The 27,521-nt window shown below is 45.1% G+C and overlaps 1 protein-coding gene across 4 annotated transcripts in view; it reads left to right on the top strand.

Annotated features, from left to right (window-relative positions):
* Positions 1-27,521, top strand: part of USP19 (ubiquitin specific peptidase 19) — a 458,230-nt gene that overhangs the window by 121,020 nt on the left and 309,689 nt on the right. For all 4 annotated transcript variants that reach the window (XM_069206188.1, XM_069206190.1, XM_069206191.1 and 1 more), the window contains one exon: positions 10,533-10,896. In XM_069206188.1, coding sequence (XP_069062289.1) covers positions 10,533-10,896 — 364 coding nt within the window. The remainder of the gene's footprint in view (positions 1-10,532; positions 10,897-27,521) is intronic.

The raw sequence follows: 27,521 nt of genomic DNA on the forward strand, positions 1-27,521 counted from the left end.
AATGAGGTACACACACTCAGAGACAAATCCAGCCAATAGGTTTTTATATAGAAAAATATCTTTTCTTAGTTTATTTTAAGAACCACAGGTTCAAATTCTACATGTAATATCTCATTCGAAAGGTATTGCAGGTAAGTACTTTAGGAACTTCAAATCATAAAAATTGCATGTATACTTTTCAAGTTATTCCCAAATAGCTGTTTTAAAGGTGGACACTTAGTGCAATTTTTACAGTTCCTGGGGGAGGTAAGTTTTGGTTAGTTTTACCAGGTAAGTAGGACACTTACAGGGTTCAGTTCTTGGTCCAGGGTAGCCCACCGTTGGGGGTTCAGAGCAACCCCAAAGTCACCACACCAGCAGCTCAGGGCCGGTCAGGTGCAGAGTTCAAAGTGGTGCCCAAAACACATAGGCTAGAATGGAGAGAAGGGGGTGCCCCGGTTCCGGTCTGCTTGCAGGTAAGTACCCGCGTCTTCGGAGGGCAGACCAGGGGGGTTTTGTAGGGCACCGGGGGGGACACAAGCCCACACAGAAATTTCACCCTCAGCAGCGCGGGGGCGGCCGGGTGCAGTGTAGAAACAAGCGTCGGGTTTTCAATGTTAGTCTATGAGAGATCTCTTCAGCGCTGCAGGCAGGCAAGGGGGGGATTCCTCGGGGAAACCTCCACTTGGGCAAGGGAGAGGGACTCCTGGGGGTCACTTCTCCAGTGAAAGTCCGGTCCCTCAGGTCCTGGGGGCTGCGGGTGCAGGGTCTCTCCCAGGCGTCGGGACTTTAGGTTCAACGAGTCGCGGTCAGGGGAAGCCTCGGGATTCCCTCTGCAGGCGGCGCTGTGGGGGCTCAGGGGGGACAGGTTTTGGTACTCACAGTATCAGAGTAGTCCTGGGGTCCCTCCTGAGGTGTCGGATCTCCACCAGCCGAGTCGGGGTCGCCGGGTGCAGTGTTGCAAGTCTCACGCTTCTTGCGGGGAGCTTGCAGGGTTCTTTAAAGCTGCTGGAAACAAAGTTGCAGCTTTTCTTGGAGCAGGTCCGCTGTCCTCGGGAGTTTCTTGTCTTTTCGAAGCAGGGGCAGTCCTCAGAGGATGTCGAGGTCGCTGGTCCCTTTGGAAGGCGTCGCTGGAGCAGGATCTTTGGAAGGCAGGAGACAGGCCGGTGAGTTTCTGGAGCCAAGGCAGTTGTCGTCTTCTGGTCTTCCGCTGCAGGGGTTTTCAGCTAGGCAGTCCTTCTTCTTGTAGTTGCAGGAATCTAATTTTCTAGGGTTCAGGGTAGCCCTTAAATACTAAATTTAAGGGCGTGTTTAGGTCTGGGGGGTTAGTAGCCAATGGCTACTAGCCCTGAGGGTGGGTACACCCTCTTTGTGCCTCCTCCCAAGGGGAGGGGGTCACAATCCTAACCCTATTGGGGGAATCCTCCATCTGCAAGATGGAGGATTTCTAAAAGTTAGAGTCACCTCAGCTCAGGACACCTTAGGGGCTGTCCTGACTGGCCAGTGACTCCTCCTTGTTATTCTCATTATTTTCTCCGGCCTTGCCGCCAAAAGTGGGGCCTGGCCGGAGGGGGCGGGCAACTCCACTAGCTGGAGTGTCCTGCTGGGTTGGCACAAAGGAGGTGAGCCTTTGAGGCTCACCGCCAGGTGTGACAATTCCGGCCTGGGAGAGGTGTTAGCATCTCCACCCAGTGCAGGCTTTGTTACTGGCCTCAGAGTGACAAAGGCACTCTCCCCATGGGGCCAGCAACATGTCTCGGTTTGTGGCAGGCTGCTAAAACTAGTCAGCCTACACAGATAGTCGGTTAAGTTTCAGGGGGCACCTCTAAGGTGCCCTCTGTGGTGTATTTTACAATAAAATGTACACTGGCATCAGTGTGCATTTATTGTGCTGAGAAGTTTGATACCAAACTTCCCAGTTTTCAGTGTAGCCATTATGGTGCTGTGGAGTTCGTGTTTGACAGACTCCCAGACCATATACTCTTATGGCTACCCTGCACTTAAAATGTCTAAGGTTTTGTTTAGACACTGTAGGGGTACCATGCTCATGCACTGGTACCCTCACCTATGGTATAGTGCACCCTGCCTTAGGGCTGTAAGGCCTGCTAGAGGGGTGTCTTACCTATACTGCATAGGCAGTGAGAGGCTGGCATGGCACCCTGAGGGGAGTGCCATGTCGACTTACTCGTTTTGTCCTCACTAGCACACACAAGCTGGCAAGCAGTGTGTCTGTGCTGAGTGAGAGGTCTCCAGGGTGGCATAAGACATGCTGCAGCCCTTAGAGACCTTCCTTGGCATCAGGGCCCTTGGTACTAGAAGTACCAGTTACAAGGGACTTATCTGGATGCCAGGGTCTGCCAATTGTGGATACAAAAGTACAGGTTAGGGAAAGAACACTGGTGCTGGGGCCTGGTTAGCAGGCCTCAGCACACTTTCAATTGTAAACATAGCATCAGCAAAGGCAAAAAGTCAGGGGGCAACCATGCCAAGGAGGCATTTCCTTACACATATATAAACAGAAGGGGAGCACAGCTTGTACTCCTGTTGCAAACACACCTAATGAAAGCAGAAAGCCTTGCTTTGCAGAAACAGTGTCCAGGATAAGTTTACTGCATGCACTTCTCAGCCTATGACAGGGCGGTACTTTTATGGATCATTCCAGGAGTGCCCTCCCTGCTCAAAACTAAATCTGTGATGCAGAGGAGAGGTACTTCATAGGGGGTAGCAGGGTGAAGGTAAGAGATATTACCCTTATTAATGTATATGCTCCAAAAACAGATCAACCTACTTTCCTTTCTCAAGCAACTGACATAATTCACCAATTACCCATTAAGTGTTTAAGTGTATAACTGACATAGACCTGGATAGGTCATACCCTCAGTGACCTATATCTGTGGTGATTAGAACTAACTTAATTAATTACTGGGTAACACAATAGAGATAAGTGGGCACTAGGAGAACCCCTCACCCCAACACTAGGTATTGTTCTTTTTATTCTGGTGTGCGTAATTTACATGCGCATCTTGATAGGTTTGCTTGATCCCCACAGGTGCATGCCGAGGTGATACACTCAAAGTATTTGACCTAAACACGCTCTGATCATGACCTCACAGTGGGGAGGTCAGAGTCACAAATCCGAACCTGAAAAGAAGGGGCAGAAGCTCAAGACAACCAAGTCTTTAAACATACTAATAGGGAATAAATGCAACACTGTTTTAGAGACAACTCCGGGAAGGCGTCATCCAAACTAGTAGAATGGGAGGCCCTTATGGTCGTAATAAGAGGACAATGTATCAAACCTATGGTGAGAGTTAGGCCTACACTGTGAGGGGAAGCAGAAAACCAAGAATAGAAGTGGCAAGAAATGAAAAGGACAGACAAGGATACCCTAAACTACAAGATGATATAGCAGAAAAGATAGAAAAGCTGGCCTGTCTCCCTATCAGCTCAGACATTTTGACAATTGAGAATATCTAGTTAAATTCCATGGCAAACAAGACAAAGCAAGTCATCTTCTGGCCTGGTTTGCCAGCCCCGAAAAACAAAGATTGCCTACACTGGGACTCCGGACATCGTACAGGCCTCTCTTGTTGCTAAGTACAGATAACTAGATAGTACATGTCTTTTATTGATTGCAATTTAGCAGAGGATGATGCTCAAAAGATCCATATTAAGAAAGTTGTCCACACCGACTACTGCTGCACTGCTAGCAGAATATTCCAAGGCTTATTTGTCCAACTATCATTTGCTGGATCTAACGGACAATTACAAAATGTCCAAGCCAGCCCGTAGGGCATTGCTAAAACAGGAAATAAGCTAGCTGTCTACAGGATTTTGAGACAACAAGTGAATATAAGAGCACAAAATACACACTGGTATAATGTTCTGACACAACAACTATATATTGACTTTAACATGGGTACTAATGACACAAACTATACCTAGGTTTTCGACTTTTTTTACGTACCATTTTAACAGGTTGATGGTCAATGGAACACGCATCGAAGAGCCGACAGTTTGTGCTGGCCAGATCTTGTGGGGTCAGAATGCTTGCAGCACATTTTCTTTCTTCTCTGCCCTCCATAGAAAAGTACCTGAAACCTGTCTTTAATAGTGAGGGAGTTAGAACTGCCATGGAGGCAATCTTGTTTTGATACAAGGACTCCACCCCAAAAATGGTCACATAATTAACTGTTTGTCTCAAGCAGCTAAGAGATGGGAAGCTTTAGCGACGGGGAGGGATATGAAAACGACGGGTGTCTGATTGTTGTTTGTAAATGTAATGCTTACTGTTCAGTTTTTAGAAGACACAGTTTTCAGTCTTAAGAAGGCATATTTGTGGTTTATTGAACTCAGTTTATATGGTATTGGATTTTATTTTGTATGTGGTTTTAAAAAAAATTAGACTATAAAGTTAAGATTAAAGTTATTACTACAAGATACCAAGTTAAATATTGGTTTCCAAAATCATGCCACATATGGTTTAACTAATACACTCTGATCAAAGCAGATTCATCCAGTGGCGTAACACGGTAATAAACATCAGGAGATTTCCTTTGACTCTTTGGGTTTTTTCAAAGGTTCCCACCCAAATGCTGTCATTGTCTCAAAATATATTTAGAAAGGATTTGAATCACTGTGGTGAGAATACATATGTGTGGTCATGGGGAAAATTCACTTGGGCATGGTGGCAAAGCTGTTGTATGCCGTCGCCACTGCAGGGTCAGAACCAGGCAGATAATCTTGTGGGCAACAAGGAGTTGGACAGTAGATCCGACAAGGCTGATCCCATTATTGTTCACTGCAGCAGTAAAACCTTTATTTAGCCTGTACAATCCAGAAGGAGAGGATGTTTAGCAGTATCGTAGATGAAGCATTAATGCACCATATTTTAGAATAAGCAAATGATATAATATGTGTAGTAGACAGGTGGAAGGCTTTGGACGGGGCAATGATGGCGTGGCCTCTGGGCTTAAAGTCAACTGGTGCAAATAAGTCAACAAAATGGAAATGAGGGAATCCCTCAACAGGCCAGAAGGCTAAAGTGGGAGAGCACTTCTATAAGTTACTTGGGGGTAAAAATCTACAGATCGAAAAGTGATCTAAGAAAATGGAAAATAAGGCCAGCGCTGGTGGCAGTGAGGGGAAATGTTGCATTCTAGGGGGCAGCAAGAATAACTTTGTCAAAGATAGTGACTATACCAAGGTTGCTGCACTACTCACTGCTATCCCACCTAAGATCCCAAGAGAAAGGAGAAGGGATAAACACATCACATTGCTGAAGTTAATATGGGGCTTGGGCATACATAGAATAGCGCTGAACAAACTTCAGTTCTCTATACAAGAGGAAGCAATGGCCACTCCCAAAAGTTACATTATTGAGCGGGACAGCTGCAGTGGGTCACAAGATGGATAGATTAGCAGGAGCACACCAACGGGAATGCTGTGCCTGTCACCCCGTTACTTATAAATATACTTGCAATGTTTTTTAAAACCAAAGGGGTGAAACATGAGGACAATTATTTGATTAGGGTTTTAATACTGCTGGCCCAGGACACTAACCCATACAGACACCTGAATGACGCATACCTCGGCACTGCCACTTACAGAGCTACAAAGCTAGCAGGGTTGGGAGTCCTGGGTTACACTTAGAATATGAATGGGGAATGGCCTGGATATATAGTGGCTAACGTATATGCAGTGGGAACACGAAGGAAACTTGAGAATGTTAGTGATATGAGCTACTAAGGGGGCATTTTCTACTATATGGGGCAATAAAAGTGATATTGAATGAGAAATGTAGATCAGGGCACACACAAGTCCCCTGAACATCCGGGATTAAAGATACTCTGAAAAAACAAATGGTAGAAACAAAGCGGTGATGGTACTGTACGGGGCACAGCAAATGTTCACAGTGTACTAAGAGATAGCTGGGCAACAGACATAGAAAAAAACAGTAAGGGCCTGATTTAGATCTCAGCGGATGGAGTACTCAGTCACAAATGTGAGGGATATCCCGTCCACCGTATCAGGATGTCCATAGGCTGTAACCGGCTCGTAATACAGCAGATGCAATATCCATCACGTTTGTGACCGAGTATTCACCTTCCGCCCAGATCTAAATCAGGCCCTAAGTGAGAAGAAGTGGGAGGCAGTGCTGAGAGGGGACTTAAAAATACCAAGGAATGCACGCCTCTGATTGATAGACACGTACTACATACCCAGGTCTTTTATGACATCTATGAGGATTATAACATGTGCCCTGAGATGGAGGTCTGATGTCCTAAATGTGCTGCAATGAGTCCATATTTCTGCCACCTGCTAGACAACCTGGCAGAATTTTGGCGGAAAGGGGTGGAACTGATTAATATGGCGACCAAAATAAATACAATAAAATTGCCTGAAACATGTCTCAAATGCCACAAGGGTTAGAAATTGACCACTAAATTTATTGATCTAGCCCTGATCTTAGCAAAACCGCAAATAAAAATAATGTCAGCGGCACATAGAAATAACGAAATCGGCTAAACAAGAGTGTGCTTCTCCATGTATAGTTCAGAGGGGAAAAGGATAAATAGATTTAACGAGAGCTTTGGACATCATCATTGCCTCCATACCAGAAACAGAACAGGGAAAGACAAATCCGTAGGAACTGGCATGAATAATGCTGCATTTAATAATCGTAATAAATGATGGTTGGTAATGACCCAGCGACAGCCCGAAATGTGTTTCTGTCGTTACCTGGTTACCAATTTGTTATTGAGCGAAGATTGATGCAAATAACAATCAACAGTCACATATTATATACACACAGTGTCTATAAAAAAACATTGTTTGACTGTAGTAATGATTAAGGAACTGCTGTGTCTTTTGGCGTGCTTAAGTATAACACAATAAAATATTTGTTTAAAAAGAAGTACAACTCCTTGGAAGAAGTGACCCCGCTGGTGTGCCGATACAGTCTCACCGCTAAGTACTTAATTGCCAACATTTCTGACAAACACAAAGGGGTGGAGCAGAGTCTGGTGGTCCAGTGAATCCAGGGCCCGCCCAGTGAATCCAGGGCCCGCCCAGTGAATCCAGGGCCCGCCCAGTGCAGAAAGCTGTGTTTGAGCTTTTGTCACAGATGCAAAACTGGGTGTGTCCCTTCTCGCTCATCCAAGGTTATTAAAGTAAGTGTACCTTATGCAGAAGCTCCAAGAGGCTCCCTGAGGTGGACAAGCACTCTATGAATGAATACACATAATGCAATATTACCAAGCTAATCTACACTTGGGTGCAGTCATACTTCATTTCGCAAAGTACCTTAGAGACATTTTAGAATACTAATTAGTTCATATCAAGATTTGCCATGTAAGAGAAACTAAATGGTGTAGCAAGAGTGCCATTGGTCCTAATCCAGGCAAAGAAACAGACCCTCTGGCCCACATGGGGGTGGGGGGTGTAAAAGATGGCCATAAATGGGGCATCTCAGGGCGCCAGTACAGCTTTATCTGCTGCATAATGAGAGCTACACCTTTGGGCACATTGGGGAAATAGAGAGTCCAAACTAATAAAAACAAATCCGGTAACTTTAAAAATGCAAAGATTGAGCAACAAATAAAACCGGTGTATACAGATACTTGGTGCCACAGCATTTCAAATCTAGGGTGCCACATACAAAAATGTTAAGCCTCCCAAGAGACTTGAGCGAAGGTCCCTCATTGGGACTGCTGAGTTTATTTATGCTAGCCTCTGTATGCCTATAGGATGCTGAGTTTTGTAAACTGTAGAAGCAAGATAGGGTTAAATTTGGAATCAATCCCGGAAATAAGGCAGACACAGAGCAGAGTATGTGTTACCGAGTCTAGTCAATGCATCAAATACATTTAGCAGCAGCAGTTTTCATCAGCTAAACCCTGTACACAGGTCTTAAGTGGGAGGGAGGCTTGCTTGCAGCTCCTTCCCATACAGGATGTGCCGGTTTCATAACTCTCCAACAGCTCTATGTACAACTTTTAACTTTGCTAAATTTGGACTTGTACGCTTTCACCATGTTTGTGTGAAAATTATGACTTGCAAGACTTTATATTAATACAAGATTAACTCGCACAAGAAAAAGTCTTGGCTGTGTCTGATGGGTGTGAAAAGTATCTTGTCATGCAAAGAAAAAGCTTGCCTGTGTGAAGGTCGGGAGCCCATACAAAGTTAACGAATTGGGAAACTTAAAGGCCACGCTAAACCTCGCCAGTGGAAAAGAAACAAGTTAATTGTCATCCTTTGACAACAGCGCACAGGAGCGAAAACAAAAAAACATGAGAAGAAAATGAGAAAAGACAAATAGCAAATGGCAAAATAAAATACATTTAGCTTTAAAAAAATACAAGTGTGCAATTTTGTGCCTCCTGGGCACGTTTTTGCCAGTCACAAGCATTCTGTTTGCGGAGCACTCGAAGTTAAAAACAACAACTAGTACCTCGAGCACATCGGGAGCAGCAGATAGGCACTGATTGAGATGCATCAATTAGTGCTTGATCCCTGCTCCAGACAGAGAAACAAAGGTGATGGCAGGCGTGCCTTGATAAATGACGAGGCTTTAAAGAAGAGTGCCACACAAACCAACAAATGATGAGCGTCAGGCGGGCTCCAAGCCCTGTTCTGAACACATCAGAGTTTGCAAGCGAGACACAATGCGTAGCGCATACACTTGCAGACACAACCCTAAAAAAGCGAATACGATGTGGCACATGCGCACTAGTCCATCTGCTCATCTGGAAGGTTACTGGCAGCCTGTCTGTCGCAAGGATGAGTCTCGAGAGGCAGACAGGCACTGAGGGGTTCACAGGCTTTAAGTGTTATGTGGATGGTAATTGTGCTTAGCAGTTACCCTCCACAAAACCTAGAAGTCTGTGTAGGTGGTGCCCCAATGCCCTCTGAAAGAAACGGCCGCTGATTGTATGTCTAACCTGAATACATTCATGGTTGGTTATATTCTGTAATCTGTTTCTGTGCTGGACCTTTCATTTTCCTGCCTACTGTTTACAAAAAGAAACCTGTTTTAGGAAATACAGTTTTCCGCATCCTGGGAGGCCCATAATGTTTGATTCAGGAGGTCACAGTTTTGAATTTTCTGATTCTTACGGGTGAAGGCCTGGGAGGTGATGCAGATTTGCAGACTAGATTAAGTACAATCATTTATTTTTTATGTTTAAAGGCATTTGACCAAAATAACACAAACTATGTGTGGCATGCTGATTTTTGGTGGGTCGCGAAATTTACCTTGTCATAATTGCTGCACATCAAAGACAGAGGTCAAATGTCAGTATGTCTTGTGACCAATCACTGCTTATTTTTTTAACATGGGGATTGGTGTTTACTAACTCCTCTTACTTTGCAGCCAGAGAAAGAAAGGTAAAGTGAATTATGCAGCAATGGGTTACAGGTGTGTGAAAGTAAAGCCAGAAACATGTCATTTTATGTTAGCCACAGTAAAATGTAAATACCTGCAAATGAGCTGTACACATTCAGTAGTTAAGAAAGCAAAAATGAAGCACGTTTTTTGTAATTTTGAAGTTAAGGTTTGAACAAAGATTTTAATTGGCTCAAAACAAATCAAGACACTTTAGTTTTGATGCAGAAATGATGAATATTCGCGGAAACCCATTTTTCACACATTTGTGTGCAGTATAGTTATATCAGTAAAACGGTATGACTGCAAATTTAATTGGCCATTTCAATTGAAAGTGTGCTGTCTGCTAATGAAAGTGCACCACCACACATTGCCTTAATTACATTAAAATATTGCCTGCCTCACGTCTATCAAAGCTAGGTGGGTCGCAAAAGTTTGTTCTAAAAATTGTGTCGTGGTTCTAAAAGTTTGAGAACCGGATACACAATTGAAAAATTAGAAAAGCAAAGTGATGCATATTAAGAGACTGTTACAATGGTCTGGAAGGTTGAAAGGGTGTATAGATAAACGTTTTTTGTGAGTTTTGAGAGAGGAGCAGAAAATAGTTTGAAAACAACTTGAAAGAGTAAATAACAAGGGGTGACGTGGATTGCCAAAGTTGGAATCAAGCAAGGTTGCAGATAGATATGGAAGTGATTTAACACATTGAACACATTTTTTGGCAAGTAAGTCACTATTGTAGTTGAGAAGAAGAAAAGAAACAATGAGCATAGCAGAGAAGGTTGAAAAAGAACTGAATAGAGGTATGTCATTTTAGAGAAATCTATGGAGAGCAACAGAAGGCAAGGAGACCAAGAACGAGTTGCAATTAAAATGTGTGATTTGTGCACAGAGACATGCCAATAATAAGAAAAGACAATGCTGCATACATTCAGATCCTGCAATATACAGTAAAAAGCGAGGAAGGTGTTGGCCGCAAAACGATCAAAGAATATTCTGAATTTAGGGATAGTGGAGGAGAATTCAGTCTGGGAATGGATGCTGTAGAAAGTACTAAAAAGGTAGAGAGCTGGTAATTTATTTTTTTTTAAACATTTTGTTGGGTCATATTTTAAGAATCTTAAAAAAAATACCTGTTTTCCCCTTTTTTTTATTTATGTAAAAGGCTGAAGATGTGGAAGAGAAAATGCCTTGTTTACAGCCAATCCCTCCCTGCTCGGAGATGTCCATCTCACTTTCTGCTGCCTCCTCCTACCAGGATGATGTAGTCTTGCAAGAAATTGTGTCGCTGGGGCCAATGGAGACCGATGCTATTGTGCAATGTGATATGGATGCTCAAGCTGCCCATGAGTCCCTTGATGACTGTCCACTTGATCTTGGCCCAGCAATCCTACCAAATGAGACCAGGGACAGTGAAAGTTTTCTTCCAAGAATACCAGCACCCGAGGGAACTTCCAGTATCATGGACAACACAGATGAAAAAAGTGACCAGTCGAAGGAGGATAGCTGTTCAGATGACACACCAGAAGGTAATGTGTTTTCTTAACACAAGTTGTGCTGATGACCATGATTTCTCACAGAATTTCTTTAAAAAAAACTGAGTGCTGGATTAATGGAATACCAATTCGTTGTAAGGTGTACAGAATATATTCAGTTAATTTATTTTCTTTGTTTTAATCACACTTCTTCCCCATCGTAACCTTTAGAAGGTAGTCCAATCCTTATGTATGAGGCAGGGAGCACTTTTTCCACCCTGTTCCTGGTCCGAATTCAGGCTTCTTTTTTGTAATAAAGCCTTCCCTTTCTTTACTCTTAATAGTTCTTTATTCTACACCTAGCACTTTTCAATATTTGTGCCTATGCAGTGCTTGAATTACACTTACGTTCCTTTATTTCACAGTTATCACTGAGACCTAGATTATTGGCAAAGGAATAGGTAGTCACTGGTCCCTTCAAACTGATCCTGTCATATTGTTGTGCATTGTGTAAACACCTTAGAATTGTATGTATTCAAAGCTAACAATTCTGTATCTCTCCAGTTTCAGCAACAACCGCTTCCCTCATCACTTGAGTACCTCTTGTTCCTGTTAATTGCCCCATTCAAAACCAGTGTTTTGGCCATTTATCACCCTCTCCCCAAAACAGCCCATTGCTTTTCTGAAGTGGACACTGTAGTTACCACCCTATCTCACAGTTTCCACTGTCCCACACCACCCCACTTCTTGGGGAGATCAACCTGAATCTCATCCACCCACTGCAGTACACCCCCCCCTTTTTTTTAATTTTTTTTTTTTATACAGCTCCTCTCCGTCCGCTGTTCCTTCACAACCTCAAAGCTGAGGAAAATGCCTAAACATGCTTGCTAACCAACCTGTTCCTACTTTGCAGAGAGTCAATGATGTTTATAGTCAGGCCACTCAATCAGACCATGTCATCGTGCAAATAGCAGTCAGTGTCCTTTCACCCTCCTTCTCATAGTAACCCACTCATCTCCCAAAAGAAACTCTCCTGACTTCAGCATTCCTAAATTTGATACCCAGTGATTTCACACCTCTACAAGGCACCATATTTTTCTGCAAATATAATGATGCCTTTCAACATTACTTCAGTTCTCATTACCCTCTGTGTACATACCGGCCAACATCCCCACAAACATCTGTATCATTTGAGATATTCTAACAGAACATGCTGCTCCACCACCATCACCCCAACTTTTAACCACTCTCTTCTAGTCTCACAGTTTACTATAACATCACTCATAGAGCTCATTTCTACAGTTCAACCTGCTAATCAGTTATGCCCAGCTTCCTGTGATTCCTCTTCTTAAATCTGTAAAACTCTGTTCTGCCCATCTTCTCTGCGTTTGCAACATATAGTGTTGTTCACAGAGTTTGCACTGTTCAGTCTCCAGTGTATAGTTTGGAGTATTACAAGTTGTTTACTTAGAGTTTGTTTTAGTTTCTAGAATGGCTAATGATAACACCCGAAATACACAATACTGGACTCAGATTCCTCCTTCGATTAGGTTATATTATTTTCCTTGCTGAAATAGGATTTGCTTCTGCGTGTATAATGTTTGAAATGCTTAGAAAGGTGCTGTCGACCACCTGCTTGCCATCCATAAGGGTAGGTGAGTTTGGCATGTTAATTAACAATGCAACAAGCTCAGAAGGAGTAGGATGGAGAGAGTATTTCTAGTGAAAGTAAATATTGTTTAAAACTCTTTAGTCCACTTGGGTCTCTTTCTCCTCAATGAACAGATGACCACATAGCTGCCTTGTACATATATGTAAGTGAAATGTCACCAAAGAAAGTCATGATGGCTCCTTTTGCATCTCTGTTATGCGGAGTGGCAGTGACTTATCTGCACATGCTTAGCAAATCTGAAGGTACCACATACATTTGGCTGTGCCCACTTTGGAAATGAATAAACAAAGATATGTGTGAACAAAGGAGACAACTGTTTTGTCATGCATAGAGATTTGGATTTGTGTATGTAGCACATGCGCTTGCTTGACATCTAATGAGTTTAGCGCCCTTTCTGCCCTACTTAAAGCGTTTTGTGAAAATGTTGGATGTTCAGTGATTTGGTTAAGGTGAAAAGGTATTGCAATCTTTGGTAAGAATTGTACGTGCGTAAGACCATGTTGCCTTTATGAACTTGAATGACAGATTCTTTCACACACAGTACTTGGAGTTTTTAAGAAACCAATTGCAAACAGAAAGCCATTTTCCATGTTGATACCTGTAGTGAACTAGAATATAGACCCATAATGCTTGTTAGGACAACATTGAGGTCCCTGCTAGGCATATGGAGAGCTGTAGGTGGGACAATCCTTCTTTGCACTTCCATTAATGCTTTAACAATGGGGGGGTTCCAGGCAGGCATGAGCTGTCAGTTGTACAGCTGGTAAGTGTACCCAAACAGAAGCATAGACTTTCCTCCTTGAGGGAATTCACCCATCCCAGGAACTCTGCGACACCCTCTCAGACTACTTCTACAGCAAGATCACCAACATATACAACAATTTTGACCCCAACCCTCCACCTCCAGCCTAGTCAATATCTCTCAAGAAACAAACAGCCACACAATTATCTCCTGGGCTCTGATTACTACACAGGCCACCGCAGCCGTCATGTCATCCATCCACTCCGAGGCACCCACTGGCCCCTACCTCCAGTGGCTTTTTAACCTTGGAGCCAACACTATTAGCACAGATCTAACCTGCATCCTCAACACCTCCATCTCCACAGCAACCTTCCCAGAAGAATGGAAGTATGCAGAGCTCAGATCTCTCCTAAAGAATCCATCCACCAACCCCCGTGACCTCGTAAACTACAGACCGATCTCCCTGTTCCCCTTTCCAGCCAAAGTGCTCAAGAAAGCCATCAGCCAACAGCTCACCGGCTACCTCAAATGAAACCACCTGTTCGATGGCATCTGTCGCTGTAGATACACATGTTGTGCATAGCCCGCCATCTGGTGTTGGGTCGGAGTGTTACAAGTTGTTTTTCTTCGAAGAAGTCTTTCGAGTCACGGGACCGAGTGACTCCTCCTTTTGTCTCCATTGCGCATGGGCGTCGACTCCATCTTCGATTGTTTTCTTTCCGCCATCGGGTTCGGACGTGTTCCTGTCGCTCCGAGTTTCGGAACGGAAAGTTAGCTAACTATCGGAAGATTACGTCGGTATTGTTGCGTTCGGGATCGGCTTAGATAGAATCGACACCGCATCGAAGTTTGAAGAGCTCCGGTGCCCTTCGGGGTAGCTTTCGATCCCCCGTCGGGGCCTGGTCGGCCCGACCGCGTGTCAGACAACGCAGATGGAACGGACCCCGTTTCGTTTCTGTCCCAAATGCCACAACAAATACCCGTATTCAGACCAACATTTGGTCTGTAACCTGTGCCTGTCGCCTGAGCACAGTGAAGAGACTTGCGAGGCCTGTCGTGCGTTCCGGTCCCGAAAGACACTCCGTGACCGTCGAGCCAGAAGACTTCAGATGGCGTCCACGCCGACAGCACACCGAGAGTTCGAGGAACAAGAGGAGGAAGAAGCCTTCTCGATCCACGAATCGGACTCCGAGGAATTCGACGATCAAAGAACTGCGAGTAAGACGTCGAAGGCAACACACAAGAAAAGTGACAAGGCCCAGGGGACGCCACTGCCACCAGGCCATGGCTCGACCCATAAATTCGGTGACCGACCGTCGGCACCGAAAAAGGCCGAAACAGTGCCGAGATCGTCCGACTCCGGTCGAGACACCGGCACGCAGCCTGCTCGGGACCGAGACAGTGCTGCTGAAAAGGATCGATGCCGAGATAGCGGTGCCGAAAAGGCTCGACGCCGAGACAGTGGCACCGAGGAAGATCGACGCCGAGAGGTTTCGACTCCAAAAAAGAAAAAAGTCACCTCTGAGCCGAAAAAGAGTACAAACAGGGTTTCGGTGCCAAAACGAGCTGCAACCGACCCAGTTACCGGTTCCTATTCAGAGGAGCAATCACTGTCCTCTCGGATGCGAAAGCATAGATTTGAGGAAGAGTTGCAATCCACCGAAGTGGACCATACGCAGAAACGTATTTTCATACAGGAAGGAACAGGGAAAATAAGCACCCTTCCCCCAATTAGGAGAAAAAGGAGACTGGAGTTTCAAACAGACCAAGCACCACAAACAAAAATGGTGAAAAAGGTAACTCCGCCACCCTCTCCTCCACCTGTAACTAACGTTTCACCAGCACAAACTCCATCACATTCCCCGGCTCACACCACCGCGAGCCAAGGTGACCAGGACCAAGACGCTTGGGACTTATACGACGCCCCAGTGTCGGACAACAGTCCAGAGGCGTATCCCACAAAGCCCTCACCACCAGAAGACAGCACGGCTTATTCACAAGTGGTGGCTAGAGCGGCAGAGTTCCACAACGTAAACCTCCACTCAGAACCAGTCGAGGATGACTTCTTATTCAACACCCTCTCCTCCACCCACAGCTCCTACCAAAGCTTGCCTATGCTCCCAGGAATGCTTCGGCACGCAAAGGAAATCTTCAAGGAGCCGGTCAAGAGTAGGGCAATAACACCAAGGGTGGAAAAGAAATATAAAGCGCCTCCCACAGACCCTGTTTTCATCACCACATAGCTGCCACCAGATTCCGTCGTAGTAGGAGCAGCTCGCAAGAGAGCCAACTCCCACACATCTGGGGATGCACCACCCCCAGATAAAGAGAGCCGCAAGTTCGATGCAGCCGGAAAGAGAGTCGCAGTACAGGCTGCAAACCAGTGGCGCATCGCTAACTCCCAAGCACTACTTGCGCGCTATGACAGAGCCCATTGGGACGAGATGCAACACCTCATTGAGCATCTACCCAAGGAACTGCAAAAGAGGGCGAAGCAGGTGGTTGAGGAAGGACAGAACATATCTAATAATCAGATACGCTCCTCTATGGACGCAGCGGACACAGCTGCGAGAACAATTAACACATCTGTGACTATAAGAAGGCACGCATGGCTACGAACGTCTGGTTTTAAACCAGAGATACAGCAGGCAGTGCTCAATATGCCATTCAATGAAAAACAACTGTTCGGACCAGAGGTGGACACGGCAATTGAGAAACTGAAAAAGGACACTGACACTGCTAAAGCCATGGGCGCACTCTACTCCCCGCAGAGCAGAGGCACTTACAGCACCTTCCGCAAGACAACCTTTAGAGGGGGGTTTCGGGGTCAGCCCACACAAGCCAGCACCTCACAGACAACACCGTCCAGCTACCAGGGACAGTACCAGAGGGGAGGCTTTCGGGGCCAATACAGAGGACAATTCCCTAGGAATAGGGGAAAATTTCAAAGCCCCAAAACCCCTACAACCAAGCAGTGACTCAGATGTCACTCACCCCCTCCACACAACACCAGTGGGGGGAAGAATAGGTCATTATTACAAAGCATGGGAGGAAATAACTACAGACACTTGGGTCTTAGCAATTATCCAACATGGTTATTGCATAGAATTTCTACAAATCCCTCCAAACATACCACCAAAAGCACAGAATTTATCAAAACAACATTCAGACCTTCTGGAAACAGAAGTTCAAGCATTATTGCAAAAGAACGCAATAGAACTAGTACCAGAAACACAAATAAACACAGGAGTTTATTCCCTGTACTTCCTAATACCAAAAAAGGACAAAACACTGAGACCAATCCTAGACCTCAGAACACTAAACACCTACATCAAATCAGAACACTTTCACATGGTCACGCTACAAGAGGTGTTACCATTGCTAAAGCAACAGGACTACATGACAACCTTAGATCTCAAAGACGCGTATTTCCACATACCAATACATCAGTCGCACAGGAAATACCTCAGGTTTGTATTCAAAGGAATACATTACCAATTCAAAGTATTGCCGTTTGGTTTAACAACCGCGCCAAGAGTCTTTACAAAATGTCTAGCAGTAGTGGCTGCACACATCAGAAGGCAGCAAATACACGTATTCCCGTATCTAGACGACTGGCTAATCAAGACCAACTCACTGACAAGGTGCTCACACCACACAAATCAGGTCATACAAAACCTCTACAAACTCGGTTTCACCATCAACTATGCAAAATCACACATTCTGCCGTGCAAAGTACAACAATACCTAGGAGCCATAATAGACACAACAAAAGGATTAGCCACTCCAAGTCCACAGAGAATTCAAAATTTCAACAAGATCATACAACGCATGTACCCAACACAGAGAATACAAGCAAAAATGATATTACAACTCCTAGGCATGATGTCCTCATGCATAGCCATTGTCCCGAACGCAAGACTGCACATGAGGCCCTTACAACAGTGCCTAGCATCGCAATGGTCACAAGCACAGGGTCACCTTCTAGATCTGGTGTTGATAGACCGCCAAACATACCTCTCGCTTCTATGGTGGAACAGTATAAATTTAAACAAAGGGCGGCCTTTCCAAGACCCAGTGCCACAATACGTAATAACGACAGATGCTTCCATGACGGGGTGGGGAGCACACCTCGATCAACACAGCATACAAGGACAATGGGACGTACATCAAACAAAACTGCACATAAATCACCTGGAACTGCTAGCAGTTTTTCAAGCACTAAAAGTATTCCAACCAATCATAACTCACAAGTACATTCTTGTCAAAACAGACAACATGACAACAATGTATTATCTAAACAAACAGGGGGGGACACACTCACCGCAGCTGAGCCTTCTAGCACAAAAGATATGGCGCTGGGCAATTCACAACCACGTTTGCCTAATAGCACAGTTTATTCCAGGGATCCAGAATCAACTTGCAGACAATCTCTCTCGAGATCACCAACAGGTCCACAAATGGGAAATTCACCCCCAAATTCTAAACACTTACTTCAAACTTTGGGGAACACCTCAAATAGACTTATTTGCAACAAAGGAGAACGCAAAATGCCCAAACTTCGCATCCAGATACCCACACAGGCAGTCTCAAGGCAATGCCCTATGGATGAACTGGTCAGGGATATTTGCGTATGCTTTTCCCCCTCCCCCTCTCCCTCTCCTTCCATATCTAGTAAACAAATTGAGTCAAAACAAACTCAAACTCATACTGATAGCACCAACATGGGCAAGGCAACCTTGGTACACAACACTGCTAGACCTATCAGTAGTACCCCACGTCAAGTTGCCCAACAGGCCAGATCTGTTAACACAACACAAACAACAGATCAGGCATCCAAACCCAGCATCGCTGAATCTAGCAATCTGGCTCCTGAAATCCTAGAATTCGGACACTTACACCTCACACAAGAATGTATGGAAGTCATAAAGCAAGCTAGAAGACCATCCACTAGACACTGCTATGCAAGCAAATGGAAAAGGTTTGTTTGCTACTGCCATCAGAATCAAATTCAACCATTACACGCATCTCCAAAGGATGTAGTGGGCTACTTACTACACTTACAAAAATCGAACCTGGCCTTCTCTTCCATTAAAATACACCTCGCAGCAATATCTGCATACCTGCAGATTACCCATTCAACTTCACTATTTAGGATACCTGTCATTAAAGCGTTTATGGAAGGCCTCAAAAGAATTATACCACCAAGGACACCACCCGTTCCTTCATGGAACCTCAACATCGTCTTAACAAGACTCATGGGTCCACCCTTTGAACCTATGCATTCTTGCGAAATACAATTCCTAACCTGGAAAGTTGCATTTCTCATCGCCATCACATCTCTAAGAAGAGTAAGTGAAATTCAGGCGTTTACAATACAAGAAACTTTTATCCAACTACACAAAAATAAGGTAGTCCTAAGGACTAATCCTAAATTTTTACCGAAGGTTATTTCACCATTCCACCTAAATCAAACGGTAGAACTACCAGTATTCTTCCCACAGCCATATTCCGTAGCTGAGAGGGCACTACATACATTAGATGTCAAAAGAGCATTAATGTACTACATTGACAGAACAAAGAACATCAGAAAAACTAAACAGCTATTTATTGCATTCCAAAAACCTCATGCAGGAAACCCAATATCAAAACAAGGTATAGCCAGATGGATAGTTAAGTGCATCCAAATCTGCTACCTTAAAGCAAAACGACAGCTGCCCATTACACCAAAGACACACTCAACCAGAAAGAAAGGTGCCACCATGGCCTTTCTAGGAAATATTCCAGTGCACGAAATATGTAAGGCAGCCACATGGTCTACGCCTCACACGTTCACCAAGCACTACTGTGTAGACGTGCTATCCGCACAACAAGCCACAGTAGGTCAAGCCGTGTTAAGAACCTTATTTCAAACTACTTCCACTCCTACAGGCTGAGCCACCGCTTTTGGGGAGATAACTGCTTACTAGTCTATGCACAACATGTGTATCTACAGCGACCGATGCCATCGAACTGAAAATGTCACTTACCCAGTGTACATCTGTTCGTGGCATCAGTCGCTGAAGATTCACATGTGCCCACCCGCCTCCCCGGGAGCCTGTAGCAGTTCGGAAGTTAGCTTAAGCTTTGTACATTTGTAAATATATTATTTAAACCTTAAATAGGTACATACTTAGTCACTCCATTGCATGGGCACTATTACTACAACACAACTCCTACCTCACCCTCTGCGGGGAAAACAATCGAAGATGGAGTCGACGCCCATGCGCAATGGAGACAAAAGGAGGAGTCACTCGGTCCCGTGACTCGAAAGACTTCTTCGAAGAAAAACAACTTGTAACACTCCGACCCAACACCAGATGGCGGGCTATGCACAACATGTGAATCTTCAGCGACTGATGCCACGAACAGATGTACACTGGGTAAGTGACATTTTCATTACACCTCACAGTCAGGATTCCGGGTCAGCCACAGCACAGGGACTGAAATGATCACCGCCACGGACAACATCAGGACCCTTCTCGACCGAGGAGAGTCAGCAGCTCTTATCCTTCTGGACCTCTCCGTAGCATTTGATAGTCTCCCACCACACTCTCCTTGACAGACTCCACAACATAGGCATTCAACAAACCACCCTTAATTGAGTCTTAACTCTCGTACAGGGCTCTCCACAACCTAGGGCCGTCCTGCATCAACCATCGACTGAGGTTCTACATCCCATCAAGACAACTACACTCTGTCTCGCTAAACCTGGCGCACACCTCCACAGCTGCTGCGGAGGCCTCTCCTTCTCCTACACAGCATGCAAGTGCTGGACCAGCCTGCCCGTCCACCTCTGAACAGCACCCTCCCTGACGGACTTCAGAAGGAGATTCAAGACATGGCTTTTCGAGTGGGACACTGCACCCAGTTACCCTTAGGGGTGATAGTTCTGCGCTTTACAAATGCTTTAATGATTGGCGATTGATTGAGGGAATTAAGCTATTGCTCAATCTGCAATCAAATTGCAGTAAGTGGATCTACTGAAGAATGTTGACAGTAACAAACCGTTCCCACTTTGCTGCATTGCACAACATTATTGTTGGACAGTAAACCTCTTTTAGGATACTCTTGCCTTTTAGAGCTAATCTTGCATACCTTAACTCTTTGACATAAGGAGTCAAGTTTCTAAATTCAGGGCCTCTAAACTTGGGATGGTAAATTTGGCTGTTACACAAGTCTGCACAAGCCTTAAGCGTGCAACATGGTTGAATAGATATCTTTGGTAACCAAAAGTACCATGCTTTTCTGATTGCTCCATCTACCTGTGGATTCCTCACCTTTTGAATATCCCAGTGCACCAGCATTCCACTTAAACATTTATTTTCAGCTCTCCCACGTCGACGAGAATATCATAATGCCACGGTTCCGCACGCACCTCCATGTGACGTTATCAGAGCCATTAGAAGCCCTCCTCAGCGTGCTGACATTTGTTCATTTTTTTCCATGCCTTCAACACTTAACAGTTTTCTCTTAGTCTCTCTCTATTTAGTTACCTGTTTACCAACATTGTTTCGGGAATAATTGTGCTACGCTGTCCTGAAAAACAATGTCTCTGCCTAGGAAATCTGGTTTCAAGCCCTGCAGAGAGTGTGTGGGTCAGATGTCGATTACTGATCCCCATGAGGACTGTCTTTGGTGTCTCAGCTCAGACCACTATGTTGACACCTGTTCTTCATGCCAGGAGATGAATCTGAAAGTCTTGGAGGAAAAGGAGGCAAAGCTCTTTATAGCTAAGGTGAGAAAGGAGAAGAGTGTGTCAAATCTCAACCTCGTTTGGAGTCGACGTCTCTTCACTCCTCAAAGTCATCCAAGAAGAAGTGGCAATATAGTTCCTGGCACTGACCTTTGAGAGATTGGTCTCTGACGTCAGTGTCTCCACGTCCGAGATTGCATGAGAGAGGTCACCGGCCCCTTCCCCAGTAGCTTGGCCAGCGTCTCCTTCGAGTCTTGCAGTGACTCTGAATTTGTCTGGGCATCCTAAACCGGAGCCAGAGGTAGTTTTTCCTCCTGCCCTTCCTCCACCTCCTTATCAGGAGTCAGCTCCAGGGATCCAACTTTCCCTGCACCTGGTACTGATCCTTCCAGTTTTTTAAATGTGATGTACTGCATTTTCAGCAGGGCAGTAACTCCATCTGGTGCGTCTGCGGGCCCCTTGGGTCCGATGATGTATTTGCTGGGAGTCTTCCTGGTGCAGTATCAGCAGGTGCCATTCCTACTATTTATACTGATGGCCCAGGCACCCGGCCTCCTCTGGTGCCAAGGAAGGTGACTCCTTTGCCAGTTGAGGCTCAGCCGGGGTCACCGGCTCCAGCTGCTCCCTCTTAGATGTTGAATAGCTCAGTCATCTTGTGTGACTCTAGTTCCACTGGGTTCTGCTGCGCCTGTGTCGGAGTCACCAGCGCCATATTCAGCCTCGCAGGTAGATTTCTCCAGTGCCATTGCTGATGTTGAGGCACAGATCTCGTAGAGAAGTGTAGCTGCTTCTGGAGGAGAAGCAATATTATTTTTTTGCCGATCAAGATCCTGACCTTGAGGAAAGGGAAATAGTCACATCTTACCATGCAGTGATAAGGAAGGCGGCAGATATTCTGAAGTTGCCCTGCCCTTCAACTGAATTTAAGTCCAATTTACTTACGGAAGTATCGCTTTCTGTTTTTTCAGCTTCTGAGACTTTATTGCCTTTTAATGAGGCTTTGTCTGAGCCTGTTCTGGAGGTCTGGCAAAAGCTCATGTCAGCACCAGCAGTTTCTAGATTCATTGCAAGGAGGTACAAAACTGCTCCAGGGGATCTGTTGTTCTTATCCACTCATCCTTCATCTGAGAGTTTGGTAGTACAAACTTCTTGTTCCTCTGTTGAATTGTGGGTCCTTTCCCACTTTCCCAGTGGACAGGAAGTCAGAGAAGATGGATTAGTCTGTGAAAAAAAAATTCCCCCTGGAAGTATGGCTCTGAAGTCAGCCAACACATCTTGTTTTGTGGAACTATATATGCATGTGTTGATGGAGTCGGCAAAGACGGTAATCCCAAAGCTGACAGAGGATGTTCAGGGGCATGTTGGGGAACTACTGAGCAATAGTTAAGCTGCTGCCCGACAGGTTATTCAGTCCCCCTGGATACGACTGGTTCCGTGGCTAGAGCAATGGGAACTACTGCCGCTACAAGGAGGCATGCATGGCTAGGAGGGTCTGGATTCTCGCCACACGTGCAAGCGACCTTGTTGGATTTACCACTTAATGGGTCAACACTTTTTGGCACCAAAGCTGATTCTAGGACAGTAATGCGACTGATTTTGGGCCTACATTTGCAGCCTAGAGAATACAGGCAGTTTCAGAGGTTGCAGAGGTTTGGCCAAAATTACTCCTTTCTTGATCGACAGTAGTACCAACAGCAGCAGCCCTCCAATCCACACAATAGAAGTTAGAGGGCGTAGCAAGGGTAGACAATGAGGAACCACCCATACAAGCTTCTTCCTCCCCGCCAACGTCACAGGAAAGTTATGCAGGAGGGAGGATAGTTGTCCCATTTTCTACCAAAATGGAGGACCATGACATAGGATCTGTAGGTTTTGAGTATGGTAGAAAATGAGTATGCTCTACCCTTGCAGGAATTTCCCCCACCCTTTCCTCCCCAACAAAGGTTTTGTTCTGAGGAGCATCTTTTGCTCCTGCAGCGGGAAGTCTACATCCTACTTCAGAAGGACTCAGAGTTTGTTCCAGAGCAGAAGAGGGGTCAGGGATGCTCCTCCTGGTACTTCCTGTTTTCCTAAAAGGACAGCTGTTTGCATCCAATCCTAGACCTAAAGATTCTAAATTGGTTACTCAAGCAGGAAAAAGTCAAAATGCTGACCCTGGCAGAGATGCTTCTTGCACTGGACAAGTAGGTGGTGGTATTAATTGATTTGCAGGATGCGTATTTTCACAACCTTATTCTGCAGTTCACAGGAAGTATCTCTGTTTCACTGTCGGAGCTCAAAATTACCAGTTTGCAGTCCTTTCGTTTTGACTTACGTCTGCACCTCAAGTCTTCATGAAGGTGTGGTGGTGGTCGCAGCCCATCTCAGAAGGTGGGGAGTACCGATATTCCCTTACCTGGACGATTGGCTGCTCAAAGCCAAATCTCCAGAGTTGGTGCTGTGTCACTTGCAGTTGACAGCTCTGTTGTTGTACAACCTGGACTTTTCCATTAACAGGCCCCAGCCTTCCCTAGAGCCCTCTCAGCACACCCTGTTCATTGGGGCAGTACTAGACATGACAGAAATTCCTCAGAGGATTCTGAATACTGTATCCACCAGGAGAAGCATTACCGAAGGTAAGTAACATCTTCGTCTTGCCCATTTTGGTATGACTAGATTAATAGTCTTGGGTGGTGTTGTATTTTTCCTACAGGAGCTTAAATCAGTGGTGGAGGGAGAAACTGTATCCAGTTTATCCACAGACCATTCTCTACTGACTGGGTGTGAGAAAACCTAAATGGGAACTTCAGACATTTGTTTGTTTTGAACTGCAGAAAACTGGTTTGTCTGCTGTGCCCGATCTCGAGACGTGCAAGTTGAATTTTAGGATTGAGTTTATATATATATATATATATATATATATATATATATATATATATATATATATATATATATATATATATATATATGTTCGGTGGCATGTGTAGCTGCTGTGCACATCCCGCCATCTGGTGTTGGGCTCGGAGTGTTACAAGTTGTTTTTCTTCGAAGAAGTCTTTTCGAGTCATGAGATCGAGGGACTCCCCCCATTTCGGCTCCATTGCGCATTGGCGTTGACTCCATCTTAGATTGTTTTTTTTTCCGCCATCGGGTTCGGACGTGTTCCTTTTCGCTCCGTGTTTCGGGTCGGAAAGTTAGTTAGAATCTCGGAAAAATCGTCGGTATTGTTTGCGTTCGGTATCGGGTTAGTTATAACAGATCGACACCGACTTTTGAAGAGCTCCGGTGGCCCTTTGGGGTTTTTTCGATCCCCCGTCGGGGCCTGGTCGGCCCGGCCACGTGTTTCTTCAAGGCTGATGGAACGGACCCCATTCCGCTTCTGCCCAAAATGCCATAACAAGTATCCATATACAGATCAGCATCTGGTCTGTAACTTGTGTCTGTCTCCAGAGCACAAGGAGGATACCTGTGAAGCCTGTCGAGCGTTTCGGTCGAGGAAGACATTAAGAGACCGAAGAGCAAGAAGACTGCAGATGGCGTCGGCGCCGACAGGACAAGGGCGTTTCGAAGAGAAAGAAGAAAGCTTCTTCATCCATGAATCGGACTTGGACGAGCTCGATCCTGAAGAAACGCCGAAAACCGTGAGTAAGACGTCGAAACATAAAACTCACGAGAAGACAACAAAAGCCCAGGGGACGCCACCGCCAACAGGCCATGGCTTAACCCGAAAAATAGGTGACCGATCATCGGCATCGAAAAAGGGCATGCATGTGGCGAAGTCATCCGACTCCGGTCGAGATACCGCCACACAGCTATCTCGGGCCCGAGACAGCGGCTCTGAACAGATTCGGCACAGAGACAGTGGCACCGAAATGGTTCGGCACCGAGACACCATGACGCCGAAAATAAAGAAGGTTGCCTCGGAGCCCAAAAAGGTGACCGAAAAGATTTCGATTCCGAAACATCCAGCCTCGGAACCGAAAACAGGTTCCTACACAGAGGAACAGGGATTGTCCTCCCAGATGCAAGGACATAAGTTCGGAGAGGAACTTCAATCTGTTGAGCCAGACTACACTCAAAGAAGTCTCCACATTCAAAAAGACACAGGGAAGATAAGCACTCTTCCCCCAATTAAGATGAAAAGAAGACTTGCCTTTCAAGAAAAGGACAAGCAGCCACAGGCAAAGGTGGCAAGACAAACCACTCCACCACCATCTCCACCACCATCAATGCACACATCACCGGTAGCCACTCCACCACTGATGCAATCCCCGACTCATACTGCAATGAGTCAAGATGATCCTGATGCATGGGACCTTTATGATGCTCCTGTATCAGATAACAGCCCAGACTGTTACCCTACAAGGCCGTCGCCACCTGAAGACAGTACATCCTACACGCAGGTGGTCTCAAGGGCAGCTGCGTTTCATAACGTCACCTTGCATTCAGAACCAATTGAGGATGACTTTTTATTTAATACACTCTCCTCCACTCATAGTCAATACCAAAGCTTACCTATGCTCCCGGGAATGCTAAAACATTCAAAACAAATATTTCAGGATCCTGTAAAAGGCAGAGCCATAACTCCAAGGGTGGGAAAAAAGTACAAGCCACCACCAACAGACCCTGTTTATATTACGCAGCAATTAACACCAGATTCTGTGGTTGTTGGGGCAGCTCGCAAGAGAGCAAACTCTCATACCTCGGGAGAAGTGCCACCTCCAGACAAGGAGAGTCGCAAATTCGATGCTGCGGGTAAAAGAGTTGCAGCACAAGCAGCAAACCAATGGCGTATTGCCAATTCACAAGCACTTTTTGGCAAGATACGATAGAGCTCATTGGGACGAAATGCAGCATTTCATAGAACACTTACCCAAAGAGTTCCAGAAAAGGGCACAACAAGTGGTAGAAGAAGGACAAAGTATCTCCAATAATCAGATACGGTCATCAATGGACGCAGCAGATACAGCTGCAAGGACAGTAAATACTGCAATAACAATAAGGAGACACGCATGGTTACGTAAGTCAGGATTCAAGCCGGAAATACAACAAGCCGTGCTGAATATGCCCTTTAATGAACAGCAGTTGTTTGGGCCGGAAGTCGACACTGCTATTGAAAAACTCAAAAAAGATACTGATACCGCAAAAGCCATGGGCGCACTCTACTCCCCACAAAGCAGAGGCACATTTCGCAAGACACCATTTAGGGGAGGGTTTCGAGGTCAACCTACAGAGGCCACAACCTCACAAGCAAGGCCCACTTATCAAAGCCAATACCAGCGAGGAAGTTTTCGGGGGCAATATAGAGGGGCACAATTCCCAAAAAATAGAGGGAAGTTCCAAAGCCCCAAAACCCCTCAAAACAAACAGTGACTTCCAAGTCACACATCCCCAACACATAACACCTGTGGGGGGAGAGTAAGACTATTTTACAAACATTGGGAGGAGATAACAACAGACACTTGGGTACTGGCAATTATCCATCATGGTTATTGCATAGAATTTCTCAAATTCCCTCCAAACGTACCACCGAAAACACACAATATGTCAAAAGAACATATAGATCTTCTAGGACTAGAAGTTCAGGCATTACTACTAAAAGAAGCAATAGAATTAGTACCAGAACACCAGAAAGGAACAGGAGTTTACTCTCTGTACTTTCTCATACCCAAAAAAGACAAGACTCTGAGACCTATATTAGATCTCCGAACATTAAATACCTACATCAAATCAGATCACTTTCACATGGTGACATTACAAGACGTAATCCCACTACTCAAACAACAAGACTACATGACAACACTAGACCTAAAGGATGCATATTTCCATATACCGATACATCCTTCACACAGAAAGTACTTAAGGTTTGTATTCCAAGGGATACATTACCAATTCAAGGTGTTGCCATTCGGAATAACAACTGCGCCAAGAGTTTTTACAAAGTGCCTAGCAGTCGTAGCTGCACATATCAGAAGGCAGCAAATACATGTGTTCCCGTACCTAGACGATTGGTTAATCAAAAACAACACGCTACAAAAGTGTTCACAACACACAGAGTATGTCATAGAAACCCTCCACAAACTAGGTTTCACAATCAACTACACAAAGTCACACCTTCTGCAGTGTCAAACACAGCAATACTTAGGGGCGACAATCAACACAGCAAAAGGGATTGCCACTCCAAGTCCACAAAGAGTTCAGGCATTTCACAATGTAATACAGGCCATGTATCCAAATCAAAAAATACAAGTCAAAATGGTGATGAAACTCTTAGGCATGATGTCCTCATGCATAGCCATTGTCCCAAACGCAAGGTTGCACATGCAGCCCTTACAACAGTGCCTAGCATCACAGTGGTCACAGGCACAGGGTCAAATTCTAGATCTGGTGTTGGTAGACCGCCAAACCTACACCTCGCTTCAATGGTGGAACAGTATAAATTTAAACCAAGGGCGGCCTTTCCAAGACCCAAGTGCCACAATATGTAATAACAACAGATGCCTCCATGATAGGGTGGGGAGCACACCTCAATCAATACAGCATCCAAGGAC

The sequence above is a fragment of the Pleurodeles waltl genome, chromosome 9, assembly GCF_031143425.1.
Source record: "Pleurodeles waltl isolate 20211129_DDA chromosome 9, aPleWal1.hap1.20221129, whole genome shotgun sequence".
In the NCBI taxonomy this organism is placed as follows: Eukaryota; Metazoa; Chordata; class Amphibia; order Caudata; family Salamandridae; genus Pleurodeles; species Pleurodeles waltl.